Here is a 20,558-nt window from a genome sequence, read left to right on the forward strand (position 1 = left end):
GGGGAAATCGGAGAAGCATAGAGTGACTTCCCCCAAAGAGGGGATTAGAGCAAAGTACTTGCTGCACTTGTTTAGGGAAGAGGCAAAGAGGTCACAGCACAGCTGGCCACAACAGCTGAATATATGATTCGCGACTGACTGGTTTAGGGACCACTCGTGAGGACTTGAGATCAATCTGCTCAGTCTGTCTGCTAGAACGCTGGATTCCTCCTTTTTTAATTTCTCCAGGTCTTTTGGGTTTCTAATACCATAACAGGAATGGACCTCCATTCCTAAGTCAAAGTATGATTTAAGTTCATGAAATTAGTATTGTTTCACACACTGCCAGCCAGATGTGCTCTTCACAGCACCTGCAATGTGCCCAGTAATGACTCCTCTTGCAATTCGTACGGGGCTACATGTATTGGTAATATATCTAAATACGACTGTAGATTGTTTTTTTATAAGACCTGTTACTACTACTACTACGAATACAAGAACGTTCTGGGATTTCTTCCATGTTGAGCTCACTTCTGCCTGCAAATCCTAATATTTTATGACTCTCTCTCTGTACACAAGACACTAGTCATAGACTGCATCGATTGAATGATCAATACTACTGTCTTCTTTTCATGGACCACTATATCTGGTTTTCTAGCATCCATCTTCTAAACAGTTGGTAATGTGTGATCCTATGTGATGTAGACTTCATCTTCCATGATGTTTTGTGGCTCATGTTTCCAGTGTTTTTCAGCCACTTCAATACCATAATGTTTGCACAATCTCCAGTGCAACAGTTTTGCCACATTATGCCTTTCAGTACACAGCCCTTCTGCCATTAGTATGTCACAACCAGCAATAAGGTATGCAACGGTTTCCAATTCTGTTTTACAAAAAGTACAGTTTTGTACCTACCATAAATGTAGATGTCCGATAGACATGCAACTGCAGTCATAACATGTGGGTTGTCCTGCCTCAGGCAGCCCTCGGTCGGCCGGATTCCAAAGTCTGGGTCCGACGTCAGCTGATGTCGCATTTCTCTCCGACGTCAGAGCGGCTGGAGTACATAAGCATCAGCCGACGCCATTTACTTCAGTGTTTCTTGCCCCAGATGCCAGGTGCCCTCCAAGGAAGGCTGTAATCAAATTGGAAGACAAAAACAGGATTCCAAACAAATAAATGAGCAATAAAACAAATACACCATAACAGATTATCCCCAGCTAAGAGTAACAGGGATAGGAGTGGACCCTAGGCATAGAGGGGTATGGAGGGAGGGAAAATCCGACTGCAGTTGCATGTCTATCGGACATCTACATTTATGGTAGGTACAAAACTGTACTATGTCCTTCAAGAATGCAACTGCAGTCATAACATGTGGGTAGAATACCATAGCTTAGCTGGGGGAGGATGTATGCACTAGGAAAGAGATGGTGTGGCAATCAAACTCTGCAGGACTGCCGAAGCAAAGCCTGCTCTGGATCTGGAATATAGAGGGAGATTGTAGTGTTTGGAGAATGTACGCACGGAGCTCCATGTAGCAGCTTCTAGAATGTCCTTGGTAGGCACCCCTCTTACAAATGCTGTAGAGGTGGCTGTAGCTCTGGTGGAATGTGGTCTGACATTGGCTGGAACAGTCTTTCCATGAAAGGAATAACAGAATCTGATGCAATGTCCAATCCATTTAGAAATAGTCTGTTTTGAAATTGCTTTTCCTTGGACTGCAGGGCGTAAGCTACAAAAGTTGTTTAGACTTCCTACTGGCCTTGGTTCTGTCCAGGTAGTATCGAAGTTGTCTGTGAATGTCCAAGGTATGCAAAGTCTTTCCCCTTATTCTCAGGATTGGGGAAGAAAGTAGGCAGATGAATGGCTTGATTTAGAGAAACCCTAGATACCACCTTTGGCATAAAAGTAGGGTTGGTCCTTAATGAAACCCTGTCTCTGTGGAAAATAATAAAGGGTGGTATTGCCATTAGGGCCTGCAGCTCCGAAACCCTTCTTGCTGAGGTAATTGCCAACAGGAAAGCTGTCTTCCATGAGAGAAATTGCAAGTCAACTGAAGCTGCTGGCTCAAAAGGAGGTAGAGTCAGTTTTTCTAAGACAAAATTGAGGTCCCAGGCTGGCACTGGGGCCTTTCTTGGTGGCTTAATGTTCTTGATTCCCCTGAGGAATTGTCGTAGTAAGGGTTGAGAGAAAACAGGAGGATCAGTGTTGTATCTAGCTGAAATAGCAGATGCATGTATCTTTATGGAAGAATATGAGAGGCCGTTCTTTAACATATCTGCCAAATATTCCAAGGTAAGTGGGATGTTCAGCAATGAAGCATCATGCCCCTTGCTGGTATTCCAATTGCTGTATCTTTTCCACTTTGCTAAGTAAACCTTTCTGGTGGATGGTCTTCGAGCCTCTGTTAGTATCCGCTGAACTTCCTTAGAGAGATAAGCTGAAGTTATTTATGGGATCTCCCAAGCTGTTAGCTGCAGTGTCTGAAGGTTTGGATGCAGTGTTTCGAAATTGTGTTGAGTCAAAAGTAGAGGCCACTGAGGGAGGGCCCACCTCCTGGTGTGACATATGCTCCATAGTAGTGGGTACCAGTGTTGTCTTGGCCAATCCGGAGCTATTATGATTCCCTTGGGCTTCTCTGCTTTGATCTTTAGTAATACTGAGGTCATCAGTGGCAGAGGTGGGAATGCATAGATTGCTAGGGAGTTCCAGTTGAATGAGGGCATCTATTTTCCAAGCTTTTGGATGGTATGTCCTTGTGCAAAATTTTGGTAGAAGATGGTTGAGGTGAGAGGCAAATAGGTCCACTTCTGGCTTGCCCCACGTCAAGTGAGTTGTCTGAAGGCCTTCGGATGTAACCTCCACTCGTGTGGATCTGTGAAATTCCTGCTTAGGCTGTCCGCCAACACATTGTCTTTTCCTGGAACAAACTGGGATTGTAACTGGATGTTTAGGCTCAGTGATTTCTCCCAAAGCTGCATTGTCAGTCTGCAAAGGGGTAAGAGTGGGTGCCCCTGCTTGTTTATGTACCACATCACAGTGGTGTTGTCTGTCCGTATCATTAAATGGCCTTGCTGGAGTTGGTGTTGAAAAGCCTCGATGGCATGCATTACTGCCAGCATTTCCTTTTGGTTTATATGCAGATGTGTTTCCTTTGGAGACCATTGTCCTTGTATACACCTGCCTTCCATGTGCCCCATCCAAGGTCTGAGGCGTCTGTAGTCATGGTCTGTGTTATCTGTGGTTTTTGAATGACATACCTGTGTTTTCCTGGCTCACCGAGGCCCACCATAGGAATTCCTTTTGTAGGCATGGAATGAGTGGTATGATTGTCTCCAAGTTGTTGCTGTGTTGAGACCAAATGCTTTTTAGGTACCATTGAAGCTTTCTCATGTGTAGTTTTGCTAATGGAACCAGTAGAATGCAGGATGCCATGTAACCCAGGGCCTGTAGGAATCTCCTTGCAGTCATCTGGGTGAGTTTTGCTAAACCTTTGAAGTAATGAGTTAACTTCTCTTGCTTGTCTTCTGTCAGGTAAGCCATCTGAGAGGCTGTGTCTAGTTTGGCTCCTAAGAAGATTATTTGCTGGGATGGCTGCAGTCTTGACTTTTGGAAGTTGACTGTGTATCCCACAGCTTGAAGTAATCGTATGACATAATCTAGGTTTTTTGTCAACATCAATTTGTCGTCCGCTTGTATGAGGCAGTCGTCCAGGTACGGGTAAATTTGTATACCCTGGAACCTGCAATGAGCAATTACTGAAGCCAGGCATTTTGTAAATACTCTGGGCGCAGTAGATAAGCCAAATGGCAATGCTGAGAATTGATAATGCTCTGGCCCTGCAAGAAATCTGAGGTATCTTCTGCAGCTGTGTCTGATAGGGACATGCAGGTATGCCTCCTTGAGGTCCAGAGTAATCAGCCACGACTCCTTGCCCAGCATGGGAAGGAGTTGCTGTAGAGTCAGCATTTTGAACTTTGGTACTATGAGAAAGGTGTTTAATGCGGACAAGTCCAGTATTGGTCTCCATTGAGATTCTTTTCTTGGAACAAGGAACAGTCTTGAGTAAAACCCCTGTTCTTGTCCTTGTTGTGGAACTCTTTCTATTTCTTTCATTCGAGTCAGCAGAGTGATTTGCTTGATAGCCTCTGCCCTTTGATTTTGTGGTAGGTTTGGCATGCCTTGTTTTCTTGGTAAGGTATGAAAATGAAACCTGTACCCTTGGTCTATAATGTCCAAAATTCATTTGTCCTTTGTCAGTATGGGCCAGTTTTCTGCAGAGATAATTTCCCGCCCAAGGGAGCTTCTAGTTGTTCCCTGGTAGGCGGTAGTAGAGGAAAGTCATTGAGCTTGTGGTTGTTGGGCAGGTGAAACTCCTGCGTCACTTCTTTGGTTTCCTGGCTGCCATTGTCATCCCCTGTAAGGGCCTCTGTGTATTGGCCTCTTCCTCAGCCACGTCTGTTCTTACCCCTTTGAAACTTTTCTGGATTAGGAAAGGACCAGTTTTTTGAAGGCCAATTCCTACTGAATCTGGGGGGGTTGAACCTGGAGGCAATCTTTCACAGTCTGAACTGATTTTGCTTTTTCTTCTATGGTCTTTAACACATCCTTAGCATTTGCACCAAAAAGCTTGTTCTTTTCCAAAGGTGCATCCAGAAGTTTTGCTTTTACATGATCTGGTAGAGGTTGATCTTTTAACCAAGCATGTCTGCGAATCACTGCCCCTGTCATAGCTGCCCTACATGAAGCTTCCAGTGCATCATATCCACACTGCAGGAAGTGATTGCTTACTTGCTGAGTGTTATGTACAGCTTCCTGCAAAGTCTTCCTGTCTAAAGGATCAGGAGAAGCTAATGTTTTTTGTAAATCTTCTAAGAGATAATCCTGATATTGTAACATATGAAAAGGGCAATTTAAAGCTCTCATAGATAAGGTAGTGGATGTGTAAACCGTTTTGCCGCATCTCTCTAATGACCTTGCTTCCCTGTTGGAGGGCAAAGTATTTTTTGAGGTGGAGGCTGAAACTCCTTTAGGCCCCTGTGAAATAGTTTCCAAATCAGCGGAATGGGCCCTGAATAAATGGGAATGAGTTTCTGGGACCCTGTAATACCTGTCTGGCTTGGCTGGAGCAGGAGGAAGAGAATCAGGGGTAGCACTAGAGTCAGAATACAAATCATCCAGAACATCAAGTACAGGAGGAATAGCTAAGGGCCTGTGCTGAGGCTTCTTAAGGAAAGTCCTAAGGCATTTCCTAGAATCAGAATATTCCTGACCCTGCCACTTGAAATGTTCCCTCATGGTGTGCAGAACTTCCCCAAAAGAAATATCCTTAGGAGGGGAGGCCGATGGGATGGAATCTTCTGCATCCGAGTCCTCATAAGTCTGGAAGAGCTCTTCCTGGCTATCAGAGTGGACAGAGCCCTCAGAGTCTTCATCTGAAGGAGTAGGGTCAGAGGGTTCAACCCGGGCCTTTATCAGGAGGAGGCTGGGATGCTCTCTCAGGATGGGCCTGTGAACCTCTAATCATGGAAATTAAATCAGCAGCCATGGACATAATTTGTGTCTCCGGAGTCGGCTGAGGTAAGGATTTAGAAGTAATATGCTTTGTTTTGCTGGCTGCCTTAGCCCTAGTGTAGGCCTTAATAGACATGGCCATAGGAAGCCTGGCAGCTCCACGTGCAGGAGTGACCTTGTCTACAGCAATGGTCTCGGGCATTTCCTCGGTTTCGGTATCCGGAGGAAAGTCTATAACTGGCGTAGGAGTAATGTCTGGAATCGGAGTCATCAGAAATGCGGTGTCTTCGGTTCGAGCGTGGAGACCGTCTCAGAGGGAACCGGAGCACTCGCTAGGTTTTGGCGTGGAGTCGGTGGTAGGCGGGCCGAGGATGTCGGTCCCGGTCTTTTCGCTTTGGGTGTTTGCGACGTCGGAAGATCCGACGGCATGGTGTAAACAAATTTATCGCCGAAAAATCTTCAGCGAACTCCGCCCGGCACCTGAGAGTGCGCTTGTTGAAGCGAGCACAGGCTACACAGGCGACGCCGTGGTCTGGGCCCAGGCAAGGGAGGCAGTAAGAGTGGAAATCCTTATGAGGTATTTATTTACCACAAAAAAGACAATAGTTAACCTTTTCAGTAATTTCTGACATCGGCTGAGGCAAGAAAAGGTCCCCAACGGGGTACTTAGCTTTTTCGATGACTTCGGTATCGTAGAATACAGGAGCTGACCGACCGGCACTTGCGAACTGCTTCTGCTTCGGGCACCGTGGCAAGAAAGACTGAAGAAAATGTCGTCGGCTGATGCTTATGTACTCCAGCCGCTCTGACGTCGGAGAGAAATGCGACATCAGCCGACGTCGGACCCAGACTTTGGAATCCGGCCGACGCAGGGCTGCCTGAGGCAGGACAACCCACATGTTATGACTGCAGTTGCATTCTTGAAGGACATCCTACATTTGGCTGTTTCTCCCACATGTTCAATGGACTTTGTAAACCAACATGTAAGCCCACTATCTTGGGCCTACAATATTAACCTTTCATCTCTTGGTTTGATTTCACCTGTCCTTAACCATTATTGTGTTCGATCCTAATCAACACGAGGTTCTTCCAGACGTTTTCTATACTTGCAACTATATTTATGCATTTTCCACATTTCTTGCCTTCTCATCTAGTCCTTCACCTTGTATTCTGTCGCTTGTTTCTTAGCAACTTCAGTTGCTGCCCGATTTCTACTTCTGGTTTGATTTCCATTCCTGCTTGACGCAGATATGCTTCTGCTAGACTAAGCAGAGAAGTAATCTTAGATTTAGTCTCAAGTTTCGAAACTTTCACTATGTTCGGGTCCTGTGAGGTCAGCAGGTGTCTCACGATTGTAGATCTATACTTGTAATCAATTTCAAGGAGGCCCATCCCTCTTTCAGAATGAGAATACATAATCTTGGTATGCACAGATTTTTATAAATCATTTGGTGAGCATGAAGCATTCTTCTTGTTTTCCTGTCCAATCTATACATGTTTTGGGGCCAGTCAATCACTCAAACTAAGTTAGGACAGAAGAGCAAATAGGTTTATAGCTTGAATTTTGTTTCTAGATGTCAACACAGTTTAAGATAAAGTCTTATACAGTATTCCTTACTAAGCTTTATTCGCATTTGTTCAGGTTTTATTGTTGATCCTTCATCAGTTCCCAAATATTTATACTCCCTCCTGCTAAAGTTCTTTTATATCACATTCTTGTCCCAAACTGATGGTTTCTTGGTGCTGCAGTTTTCCTGCTTTAAAGGATGCTTTTGCACATTTATCAAGACCAAACCACATTCTTATATCTGAAAAAGGTGACAACTTGCAGTTGTGCTTTCAGTTACTCATCTGATGAGCTATACAGTTTTAAACAGAAGTTTTCACACTAGGTTGTTTTCTAGCAGCCAAACTTTAGTCATGGCTTAAGCTGTTAAGTAGACAGCTTAATGGGTGACTGGCAAGACAGAATAGCAGCGGTGACATTGAGTCACCCTGGAATATCCCCCCTTTGAAGTTTTATTCCTGGGATAGCCTTTATTATGGCTTAATTGCACAGTGGTCTGCCACCGTTTCATAGCCACTGTAATGTAGATGATCAGTGTAGGGTGTATCCTATACAATTTTAAGCACTCTTATCCATGAATGTGGGATACTGTCAAATGATTTTTTTGTAGTCAATTCATGCCACGGTTCTCCACGGTTCCGTACTATTGCCTTTTTGTTCTACTGCTATAACTGAGTTTTCTTCTGAATGACTATAAACTGTCGGCATCAATTCCACTGTATAGGTTATACTTTGTTGGAAGGCAAGTTTTTCTGGGAGCTTGCAGGTTCACTCAAGTAGGAATATTTTTCCTGTTAGGCAGGTTGGTGTCTGTTTGGGGTGTGCATACAAATGGTTCTTACTCGTGGCTAAATCTTTGTGCAAAGAAGTTAATACTTTTAACTAGAAGTTAGGTACTGCATCTGGGCCTGGGATTTTCCAATTAGAGTCTTCTCTTAACCTTGTTCCAATTTCTCTGTTACTTCATCCCATTTCATATCCTGCATCTTTAAACTTCTTATTCTCTGTTTTACTTCTATCCATTTAGCATCTTTATGTTCCACAGGATCTTCATAAATACTTCTCCAAAATATATCTTTCTTTTTTGGTGGTCTTTCAATTCCTTTTACCTTGTTTCCCAATTCTCTATAAAAAAAACATTTTTGGGTCATCAATAGATTGCTTATTTTGAACTTTTCCTTTATATTTATCTGTATCTTAAGTTTTTCTACCTGTGCTGAGATTTTTAGTTTATTTGCGATACTGCAAGACAGATCCCGATCTGTGCCAATAATGTGCATTGCTTTTATCAAGTCTTTCTTTCCTGGTATTTTTGTTTATCTGTTCCCTCTTCCATACTCTAACAGTGACACTTCTTGCCTTAATTACTTTATAGTTTTCTCTATTCGATACTTCCACGATGGTATTCTATTTCTCCCCTTCTTTCCCTTCACTACCCAGTGTTCTTGTGGGTAGAACTTTATCAGTTATTAATTTAGCAGCACAGTAATATATCTTGTTTACTTGTTATATCGCATGGATCTCTATGGATAGTCCTAATTACTGTGTTGATTCTTTTATTTTTTTTAATCAAAACTTCTGACTTTTTTGGTTTTATTGATAGTCGGCAGTCTTTCATTTATCTTAATACATCTATCTCTATTAAATCAAGCAACTCTCCTCTTAGCGGGCACATTTTTTGTTTTCCATTTCCTGTAGGCATTCTATAGAAAGTTCTATAGCATCTTCCCGTGGCACATTCTCTTCAATTTCATCCTATGCCATCTGTTGCTCTGTCATATGGGAACTCACTGGATTCCCCTGGGATGTGCCTTGCAGTGAGAAAACAGTTTGAAGAGATTGCCCATTCCCAAACCCTCATGGCCTCTCCGCACAACAGGTAAGAACAGGCTCCCCTCTGCTTGTTGATGTACCAAACCACCAACATACTGTCAGAACTGTAACTGTTCCCAGAGGGAGCAGTCCTGAAAGACTTGCGACATGGGAAGAACTGCCCTAATCTCCAGTACATTTATGTGCAATTTGGTCATTGTGGTGGACCATGTGCCTTGGACCATCTTCCCTAAAACTGGCCCCCCCACCAGGAGGCATCCGTGATCACAGTGTTCGCAGGGGGGGGGGGGGGGGTTGGAGGGTTTAGGGTAATTTGGGATTTCACCATGTTCACTGTGATTCCCAGGCAATGGAACAGGTACAGCATAACCTGAATTTCCTGAAGTAGTTGATGCCTTGTGGGTGCTTGTTAGCAGCCAATCGTGGGAACTCCTGGAATTCTTGCAGACAGAGGGGAGCTGCAACCACTGCCATGCATTTGGTGAACACCCAGGGGGCAGTTGTGAGGCCAAAGGGCAGTGCTCCAAACTGGTAATGACTGGCCCCCAGCCTGAAGTGCAGATCTCTCCTGGAGTGCCTGTATTTTGATGGGCTAGTACACCAAGATATTTGTCTGCCCATTGAAGAATTGGCTCCATGGTGTCAGACTCCTCCTAAGACCGGCAGGCGATAAGGTCAGTGAGTTGGTCTGCCGGGGAAGTGTGTGTGTGTGGGGGGGGGGTCATCCAGGATGCAGATGGCCTGTCCCAAATGCCTCCAGGAACACTGACTCCTCACTGGAAGGGGATTGGAAAGACCAGCCACCCTTTTGTTTCAAAATTGCTACGATATCCCTGAATTAAATATCATTGGGTGGAAATCAGGGGGCCTCTTCCCATCGTCAAAATCAGTGTTCCTCTGTCAATGACTCTAAAGGGAAGTTCAGGTGCTTCCTCATGCACCGGCACTTCCAAGGGACCTCCTCAGCAGGGTACTTGGGGGAAGACAGGTGAACCCCCTTGCTGTGGTGTAGGCTCTCCAGAAGGGGTAACCATGGATTGGAAAGATGGGAGCAAAGCCGTGATCCACAGGGGATTAGGTAGGACCTGGCAGAAGAGGGACCATGTCTTGTGGTGTAGAAAAAGCCCTCTCTGCTACCTGGAAAACCATTGTTGCTGAGAGAACCTGCCCTCCACCAACCCCAGAGGCGGAGGCCACTAAGGAAGAGAAAGACGAGGTAATCACGGATCAGACACTGGGCTTGAGCTGTTGAAGGCTAAGACCACCCAGGGGAAGTGACTGCTCCAAAAATAGTCAGAAACGCCAACCCTGAGGATGCGGCACCTATGTCTCTGATCCAGAACCCGCTCAGACAGAATTCTGGCTGAGCTGGTCAGGGACACTATCAGAGTCGAGAAACGGATATCCCATGCTCTAGTGCTGGTCCACTTGGGAGTGCTTGGTCCTGCAACTCCAAAGCAAAAGATTAGAGGCAGCAGCTGGGGTATCGCGGTCAAAGTTCTCACAGATCCAGCATGGGTCGGAGAAGGCAAAATCCCCAGCTGGATCTGGGATTTGAGAAAAACTCCCCATCATCCAATCCATACTGGAGTGGGACAGCCGGAGGATCTAGAGGAAACTGAGGAATGGGTAGACTGAACCAGTGACATCCTGGGCCAGATGGTCTGAACCGGTGAGGGAGATTTGCTCTGGTATGGAGTATGGCTCCAGAACCTCTGATCTGTATGGTCTCCACCAGCTCCGACTGGCTGTTCGGACACAAGGTCTGAGGGTCTGGCAAAGAGGATGGTTTGGCCAACACCGGCTCCCCTGGATCCGAAAGCCTCCTGTGCTTCTCTGGAGCAGAAGTCGATGTCCTCGGAGTAACAGAGGGGGCACACTTTTGGACAGGGGTCTGGACTCCAGTCAGAAGAAGCCCTCTCGAAATAAGTTTATTCTACCTGTCAGTGTTGGCCCAGGGATTGAAGGCCGAGCAAATACCCAAGTGCCCTGGACCTAGGCAATAAATGCACCTCTTGTGGGCATCCGAGTGTGGAATGTTATGCCTACTCAAAGTCATATGGTTTGTCCTGCTTGTCAGACATACTGGCAGTAGACACACAAGCACGACTCACACACGCACACTATGAACTAAGTAGTCTACAACAAAAAAGTACAGGAAAAGTTTTTTCTTTTTTATCTAAAGAAAAGAAACTGAATGCAGGAAAGGACCCAAACGCCAGCGAAAACTCACAAAGCAGGAAAATACCTTAACGGGGACGGGAGGTTAACGTTATAGGTACAACAAAGTTAAAGGGCAACTACGAGAGAAAAATCTAAAATTCTTAAAGAAAAAAGGAAAAATTTTCACTTAGCTGAAAGCAAGCTCGGAATAATGTCCGTGCTGGAAGGCGGCAAACAAGATCTGACGGTTTGAAGAGGAGTGAGGTATCATGGGAGAGGAAGGAGCTTGAGGCTCAAATCGTACATCTGGAAGAAATGGCAGAGCTGGATCCAAAGACCCGTTCGTGATGCATAATGAAATAGACATCAGATTCTGTGCTTTCTTGTAAATGCTGTTTAACATTTCACTTATTCACCATTATCCCCTTGTCGTGTTTTAGGCATCACTCTTCGACAAAAGCCTTAATGGCTATATTTTTTCTTTGTATTCCAAAATGCATCTTTTACTGGTTATTGTCTATGTCAGTGTGGTCCAGGTTATAGGTTCATACTAGGCTATCTGCGCAAAGGGCATTTAGCAGCCACCCACATTGTTATTTGGCCACCCACCTAGTTTGAATAATAAAAACTATGCCTATTATTTTGTGCCTCTGTCAAGCAGTGACACTGAAGTAATCTATATCTGCGATCCCCATCCATTGGTCAAGATCTCTCCTCCACAAGGCCAGGTGCTCCAGTGCTCTGCTCTACATGTACGGGTTTTGTTCCATAGGGAGTCTCTGGGTGATGAATCTGTCCCTCCCAGCATGTTCTATTAATAACCGTGTCAAGGTTTAAGTCTCCCGCCCTTGTGGTTCTGAGGGATCTAGATTTTTTGAGGTGAAGCATATTCATCAAATGTCTGAAAAGGGACTGTGGACTAGTTTACTTACACAATCAACACAAATAAATGTCCTCTATTTTGTACCACCTGCACCAAGGACTATGAGCCTATCACCCCCACCTTCAAATGTGTCTCCAAGTACTTAATGTACAGTGACTTCTATCCCTGTTTTATCCTTTACTTCCCCTGAGGGAAGAGCAAACTCCCACTACTACTCTGCTATTGTGTTACCTGCTGCTTTCATCAATTCTTAAAAACATTTTTAAATAAACTGGCAACTTCTAATAATTCTCCAAAACAAGGGATGTGAATTCTCACAAATGACATTCGAAACAGGAATAATCCAAAATAGCAATGGCGTACGTAATAACATGCTATCAAGTACACATGCATGACTGATATGTATATTTTATAAGTCGTAGAGCTGGAACTGCATTTCTTGGAGTATACTGGAGAGCCAAGCTCCAAGTACTGGTTTCAAAATATTCACCAGCCCCATAACCCTGGTACAAACCCTACACCACCTTTGCAATCTTGGAAAATGAAACTCTAGATCACTTGCACATCTCTGGAACTCACTGTACTCCATTCACAATACATATTGCTACCAGTTCCTGAAAAGGAATTGTTTCACTGTCTAAAATCTGTTGGTACGTACACAAATTACCATGAAGCTTGACTCCTTAAGAATCCTTTTATCCATACAACACCAATTTCCATCTACAGTTTCAACTGTTAAAGGGCATGCGCACATAAAAGTCACACCCCTTTATCTAGCACTTGAGGACAGAGAGACACCCCTAGATCAAATACTCCTGATTAAATCTTTATGCTCTTGCTCATCATGATATGTCCTGTATGGTACAGTCCAGCAGCATAATTGCTGTAAATGTCAATTTTCCCTCTTCCAGCTGGACAGGTCAAGCCCAGTATTTTATCTAGAACATAACTTACAAAACCACGTTCTCAGTCTTCTTTCAAAAACTACTTATGCCTTTAGCCTCATGGATAGATTGTAGTTTTGCCTTACCACACACAAATTTGCTGCTTAACATAAAAATGACCAATGAAAAAATATTGTGTTTGTGCTGCAACTGGGTGCAGTAAACACATTCAAATCAATGGGACATGCATTTGGACAAAAGCTTTGAATACTTGATGCAAGACCAGTGCCTCTTTACTGGCCTCCCTATTGAAAAAGACATTCCCGTACCTGATGTAAAAGGTGTATTCCACACCAAATCAGCCACAGGTGCGAATTGTGCTAAGGAAGAACTGCAGCAGGTATGATGATACCCTGCGCCCCCATGTTTAAAAATGGGAAAAGGGGTTGTGGCTGGATTTCTGTATTTGAAGCAATATGCTGAAAATAATGTAAAATAGCTCCTAACTACCTACTCCTCTCTTTAAATACACCTGGTAAGCTTGAACTACCAAAATACAAAAGCCTTTCAACACAAATGCATTGGCAATACAGTTTATTAATGTATAAAAAAAAAACAGCTTTCAACCATCCGGGGTATAACTTGGAATTTTCCACAGTGAACTAGCTTCTTCTCAATGCATTCTTGTACCCTGTACTCAAAATATATATTCACCCCCCCCTTAAAAAAAAAAGACAACAGCTGAAAGGAAAAAGTTGCACTTGGCAGAGAAGGTACCTGCTTCCAAATATTCCCTATTGGAGAGATAAAAGAATAAGGAGCTGCTGACCAAGAATGAAAAGATCTAGGTGTTCATTGTTGCTATTTTGTCAGAATAGTATTAGTCTTTGCAGACACCTGCTACACCAGTGAACATGTTCAGTAACGTAGCTGTTTCACAATTTAATAAATCTCATCTACTTGAAAGCAGCAATAGCCACGTGCAATCTACAAATCTTTCACATACAAGACCCCACAGTTAAACTACTAAGTCAGACTATGCCCAGTTTTACACACAGGCTGATGATTATCAAGTCCTTTATGGCCATTTGTGAAAAGGAACTACCCAATTTGATAATGCCAATCTCAGTCACTGACACCTTACAACTTAGGCCAAACATCAACATGCATTAGTGGCTATTTACCATTGATTCAGTTATTGAGGAAAACACTTACCAAAGTTTAGTGTATTCTGTATCCATCATGGCTGGACACTCTGTCAATATTTTTGTGATTCCAACTGCACAAATCTTTTTCTCCACTGTACCAGAAACCTTCTGTATTTCTGGAATGAATATTTTTTCCAAAACCATCCCGAACATCCTACAATTAAAAAAAAATATGGAATTACTGTAACTATTGCTACAAGTGTCACATGCTGACTAAATTCAGCTAACAAGCCAGTAAGAAATGGTGGACTATATTTGAGAAAAAAATTCAAATTTAATTACAACTTACATGCATCTTAAATTTAAATTAACGGAAAAAAAAAATAATCAGTGCAAATAAAACATTATAGCATGTTTAGTTAAGCTCAAATGGCAAAATGTCATTTTTGTACCTTTGCCCCAAAATGCGGCATGTGAGATTAAACAAGCCACTTAAGCTAATGTTCCAGTTACGCATCCATAAAAACATTTGAGTTTGCTATACTTTCCACCAGACAAAAATAAGGTTACTTCACATCAAATTCAACTTTAACCCATCTAGAGCACTTTCGCCTCTCACCAAGATCACTTTCATCCCAGTTTCAGAAATAGATGGATCAATCCTTCAGGATCAGTCCAATTCAGTGTCAAATAAGTTCTCAAAACAAGCGCAGTTGAACCCCACCACAAATAAGATTAGTGTCAAACACAAAAGAAAAACATTGCAATCTCATTCAGCTCTGTTCAGGGTACTAAAATCTCAAATAAGCAGTTCCACAGATCCCAAATAAGAAAAAAAGAAAGCCAGCTTCATTATGACAAACTGGCATTAAACTGCCATTTCTCATAGGCAGTGGACAGTTAGTGGTAGCTACAAGACTGCATGCAGTACAGATCCACTATAAAGGAGGGTTTTCCCTCAGAAGAGAAATGCAGCACTTTATGGAACTGCTTTGACCAGCCAGCAACAGGCCACAATCCTACTCTTCAGAATCATGATGCAAACAGGTGAAAGTGTCCTAATTATGGTATAATGAAGGCATAAATAATACAGAGGTCTCAAATTAATATCACATGCAAGCTGATCTAACAGGGCTGCAACAAGTACTGCTAAATCCAATTCCAGAGCAGTGTAAGCATGAAAGCAGAGGTCTGCAGAGTGGCAGACTTCCAAAACTCAAGTCTCCATGTCCCCAGGATGGAAGCAAGTTGGTCTAGACTGAAATTATACTTCGGAGCTCTGTGATAAGATGCAGAATGAAAAGGAAGGTACGTAGCTTTTTTCAGTGCCACAGGAGACATCCATCCCCAACACCCCCCTTTTGCCCTGCTGAACCAATTACATGGGGAGAGGACAGTTTACAGAGTGCTTCACTCCCCAAACAGTATGGGCTGCTCAGCCCCAAAATGCAGCTCCAAGAATTTTTCCAGTCTGCTCACTATTTCAGAGATGTGACAGAGGCACTGCCACATTCCCAGTGATGGGTGTACACCTCACAGAAAAATATGGTCATCTGGGAGAACCAGAAGCTTCAGATGCAGGCTCCTCCCCACAAGATCTTTAGTGGCAAAAGTACTGCTCTTAGGTCAAAGTGGTTGAAATAAAGTTTCCAAGCCTACCAAACAAGCCATCCAACCAAAACCTTTGAAGGATTCAGGTACAGAAAAAGTACAAAAAGTGTAAGAACTTACCATACCAGTTGATGTCTGATCACTGTTACAGTATTACTAACAGATGGGATATCCTGTCGGAATACCAAAGCTTGGAAGCCCTCCTTTCACGCTGTAAAACTGAAATTATGACCTCATCCCAAATGAGTCTAAAGGTACATAAGGACACGCAAGCACAAACTTTCTTGCCCCCAGATCAAGAAACTGAAGCAAAATTATATACATGCACAAGTCAAAAGGAAAGAGGAAGGGATAAGAATCTACCTTGGCCCAACAAGAGGAACAGAGTGAAGGAGGGCGAGATGCAATATAGCAACAGTGATCACCCAGACATTTACTGTTCTAGTAAGTTCTAACACAACTGTAGTACATCTTTCCTTAGATCACTGTTGAAGTATTACTAACACATGGTAGATTCCCAAAGCTACTTAATAGAAGGGATGCTGAAATTAACTATGGTCCAAAAACACTATGAAGGATAGATCTTGCAAACACAGCTCTGTTGTTCTTCATTCAGCTTTTCCCGGTTAGGGGTCACCACAGCGGAACTCCAGTCCACTAATGATTGGCAGTAGATTTTTACGGTGCCGAGGTGCCAGCTTGAAGCCCAACCTTCAACGAAGGCATGCACATTCTACGCATGTCTTTCGAATGCCACTCCGCGGAGAGGACATGCAGACTCCACACAGAAGGTGCTCCAGCAGAGAATCGAATGGGAGGACCTCTTGCTGTGAGGTGACAACGCTACCGCTACACCACCGCAGCTTACACACACAACTCTATTCTTAGAAAATACTTAAATCTTGCAAAGTTTAGTGTGAACAGAAGACCAAGTAAGTAGTTCAAGGTTAACTCTAGAATCCATATCTTTGAAGAAAGCCCCAAAAGAAGCTACAGCTATAGTGGAATGTGCTTTAATGGATGCTTATGGTTTGCCATGGAAAGAAGCAAAGGAAATAGCCTTAAAAGTCAATTAGAAATTGTTTGCTTCAAAATCGAACACAAGTTCATGTCTTGAAAAAAGACAAAAAAGCCAGTCAGATTTTCTGACAAAACTGCTTTATCTAAATAAAATGGGAGCTGCAAGTCTAAGTAAGGGAATATTCACTTTTATTCTGTGGAGAAGGAAAGGTAGCAAGTTTGTGGTCTGGTTTAATGAGATATCATTAACAACCTTAGCCATACAGACTTAGTATGAAAACTAACCATATCTGTACAGAAACAGAAAAGGGGTGGAATGGCCATCACTGCTTGCAGCTCTGACACCCTTGCCAGAGAATAACAGTTCAGCAAGGAGCAGCTCACATAAGCAAGAGTCCAGATTATTTTTGTAGCACCATAAGGAAACTATTTTCCATTTAGAAACAAGATTTCCATGTAGTTTTCTATTTCTAACCTCATGTAAAACCCTTAAGCACAGAACAATGGTGCCTAAACGAGCTTAAAATTGTAACACATTTAAGTTCTGTAGGTTGGGGTGAAAGAGACCTTTGTTCTGTGAGAGGAAGTTCACCCTGTGAGTTAACGTGACGATTGCTTCTGGCCAAGTGGAAGAGAAGGAGCCAATGCAGTCTTGGCCAAAACAGAGTCAAACTATATTTGTTAGTCTTCCTTGATTTGAAGGATTTGGGGAATTACAGGAAGGAGACAGCAGGCAAAGAGGAATTTTCCCGTTCAAGAAAAAGGGGATTTGTATGTTCTCAAAGCCTGATGACATGCCATCCTTGAACAGAACAGCTTTAGCTACCTGCTGTGTGCAGAGGCAAAATTATCTGGGAAGTGCACACTGATGGACATGTCCAGAAAGACCTCTAGTACTCGCTTTTAATAGTCTGCTCTGCATCTGTTCAAAAGACTTGACAGTTTTACATTCAGATGGGAAGAAAACAGTCTCAAGAAAGACTTTGAACTAAATTGCTGTCTCTCAAGCAAGCAATCAAGGCTAGTCTGCAGAACAGGTAAGACTTGGCTTCCCCCTGCTTCCTTACATAACAAATAATGTGGTGCTGCCCATATAAATCTGATGAGGACCACAAATCCAGACAATGTAGGGATTGAAGTGCCATTTTCTTAGTATTTATATGGTCCTTCCTCTCTTTGGATGACCAAAACTCCTGGACTCTGATGATCTTGAAACAAGCTAACCATGCCAGATATGGAGCATATACAAACAGTTCTTAGCAAGTTGTAGGAACCAGAAACTGCACTCCTGGGTTGACTGAAATCTGACTGATCCAAAAATTCCTTCTTGCAGGGCAAGACAGGTCATCACAAGGTGGCTGAAATACCAAAGGGTAATGTAGAAAAAGTGATATGAAGAGACAAAACCTTATATTTTTTACATGTGGAATAAATTGGAATATGAAAGTAAGCATGCTTTACATTCAATATCACCAAAAAAAGCTTTTGGGAGTATCACTGGAAGGAAGAAATGCAGGACCAACATTCTGGGGAAAAAAGTTATGTACTCCCCATAACGTTCCATCTGTGTTGTCCGTTTTCATTCAACAGCTGGGCTCAGATCTGGTCCTTGGATCGGACTCTGCCGCTTCTTCCGGACTGCAACACTTGGAACTCTCAAACTCCCCCTTTTACCTACAATGCCCCAGCCAGGAAGAATGAAAATATGAAAACATTTTAATTGCGTTGTCAGAGTACATAACTTTCTGATGTTGTCATTTTCATTCACTCAACAGGTGGGACAGAGACCCCAGCTACCTAAATCCTAGGAGGACACTAAGAAAGGATATTATGAAGTACAGCTGAGACAAAAATTTCTATTCCATTAGAGACCAGATCTAATTTGAAATGAGCAATAAAGGTACAAGGATTAGCCAATGTTGCAGCTGCGTAATCATCCAAGGAAGTTCTACACAAAGGCAGAGGAAATTGCCACAGACCTCGTGGGATGGAATATTGGAGGCTTCAGTAAAGGCAAATCCTTTTTTTTTTTTTTTTTTAAATAAACAAAGGTAATACAGTCAGTCAACCACTTGGCCAAAGTCTCTTTAGATACTGGTTTGCATATTTTCGAACCAGAAAAGGAAAAGTACAGTTGTGTACACAACATAAATGTAGATGTTAGAGTGTATTCACTGTTGCAGTCATCACACTTGGGTTATCTGCCGGCAGGTAGCCCTCAGTCGGCCTAAATACCAGAGATTTCGTATTTCTGCGTCGGTTGTTGTCGCTCCAGGGCTGACGGCAAGTCGTCAGGGATATAAAAACAGGCAGCAGACCCCATCACATTAGTTTTTTTTTTTTTGCCCCAAATGTCAGGAGCCCCCCCCCCCCCAAAAGGGAGCTAAGCTATGGTGGGAAAATCACCACCAGTAAAATGTAAATACCAATATCCCTGTAAGGGGAGAGTGATATACAGAGAGAGAGCAGCTAGAGAGAAGATGGCTGGAGGGAGGAAAACCAGGACTGCAACAGTGAATGCACTCCAACATCTACATTTATGGTAAGTGCACACAACTGTACTATGTTCGTGTTTCACTGTTGCAGTCATCACACTTGGGTTGATTCCCAAAGCTGAAGAAAGGTTGGAGGCAGTCAAGAAGAGTTCAGGCTGGCTAGTATGCCCTGCAGGACTGCTGTTGCAAAACCCGCCCTGGATTTGGAAAATATTGGCAGGTGGTAATGCTTGGTGAATGTGTGTACAGAACTCCAGGTAGCAGCTTCCAGAATGTCCCTGGTAGGGACTACCCTGAGGAATGTTGTCGTGGTAGAAGTTTGCCCTAGTGGAATGTGTCCTGACCCCCTGAGGGGTAGGTTTCCCATGGTGTTTGTAGCAGAAATGGATAAAGTGTGCTATCCATTTGGAAATTGTCTGTTTTGAAATGGCCTTGCCCTCTGCCCCTGGTGCAACACTGGGTAGTAACTGGTCAGACTTCCTGAAGGGCTTAGTCCTATCCAGGTAGAATCTGAGCTGTCTGTGTCTGTGCATATCCAAGGAGTGCAGGATCCTTTCCCCTTTATTTTGAGGATTAGGAAAGAATGTTGGCAAATGGGTAGACTGAGAGCCACACTTGACACTATTTTAGGCATAAAGGAAGGATAAAGTCCTGAGGGAGACCTTGTCAGCATGAAAAGTAATGAAGGGTTCCCACATCCATGAGTGCTGATAGCTCCGACACTCTTCTAGCTGAAGTGATGGCCAGAAGCAAGGGTGTTTTCCAAGAGAGGATATTTAACTCTGCTGATGCTGCAGGCTCAAAGGGGGGTACCGTGAGCTTTTCTAGTACAAAGTTAAGGACCCAAGCAGGGGTGGGTGCTCTCCTTGGTGGCCTTAAGCTGTTTGCCCCTCTCAGGAACTGTTTGATGAGAGGATGAGAGAAGCAAGGTGACAAAGTACTGTAATGAGCAGAGATGGCAGAGGCATGGAAAAGGACAGACCTATGTGGAGTAGATCTGCTAGGTAATACAGGATTAGAGATAGGGAGGGCAGTGATGTGTCCTTTCCTTTAGATTGAAACCAGGAGCAATACCTTTTCCACTTATCCACACAGGATTTCCTTGTACTGAGTTCTTCTGGCTTCAAGAATGACATCCAGCACCTGCTTGCTTAGGCTGGTCACTGGGGGAGAATTCAAGGAATAATCTACACTGCAAGATTCAGGGTTTGCAGTTGCAGATGCAAGATATGCCCCCCCCCCCCTTTTGAGTGAGGATCTGGGGTAGGTGCCAGGGTGGCACCGGTTAAAGGCTGCGCAGTACTTGTGTACCAGTGCTGGCGCAGCCAGTCTGGGGCAATCAGGATTGTCCTTAGTCTGTCCTGTCTTATCTTGAGCAATATTCTTGGGAGAAGGGGTAGAGGGGGAAATGCATAGATAGAGAGGTTTACCCACTGGAAGGATACGGCATTCACTTTCCAG

General features: G+C 43.5%; 1 protein-coding gene across 1 annotated transcript in view; it reads right to left on the bottom strand.

Annotated features, from left to right (window-relative positions):
• The window catches only part of CSE1L (chromosome segregation 1 like), a 1,337,268-nt gene that overhangs the window by 174,166 nt on the left and 1,142,544 nt on the right, over positions 1-20,558 (bottom strand). The window contains exon 21 of the mRNA XM_044088970.1: positions 14,039-14,185. Within this exon, the coding sequence (XP_043944905.1) occupies positions 14,039-14,185 (147 nt within the window). The remainder of the gene's footprint in view (positions 1-14,038; positions 14,186-20,558) is intronic.

This window comes from Protopterus annectens, chromosome 12.part0 (assembly GCF_019279795.1).
Source record: "Protopterus annectens isolate FY-2018-M chromosome 12.part0, PAN1.0, whole genome shotgun sequence".
In the NCBI taxonomy this organism is placed as follows: Eukaryota; Metazoa; Chordata; order Ceratodontiformes; family Protopteridae; genus Protopterus; species Protopterus annectens.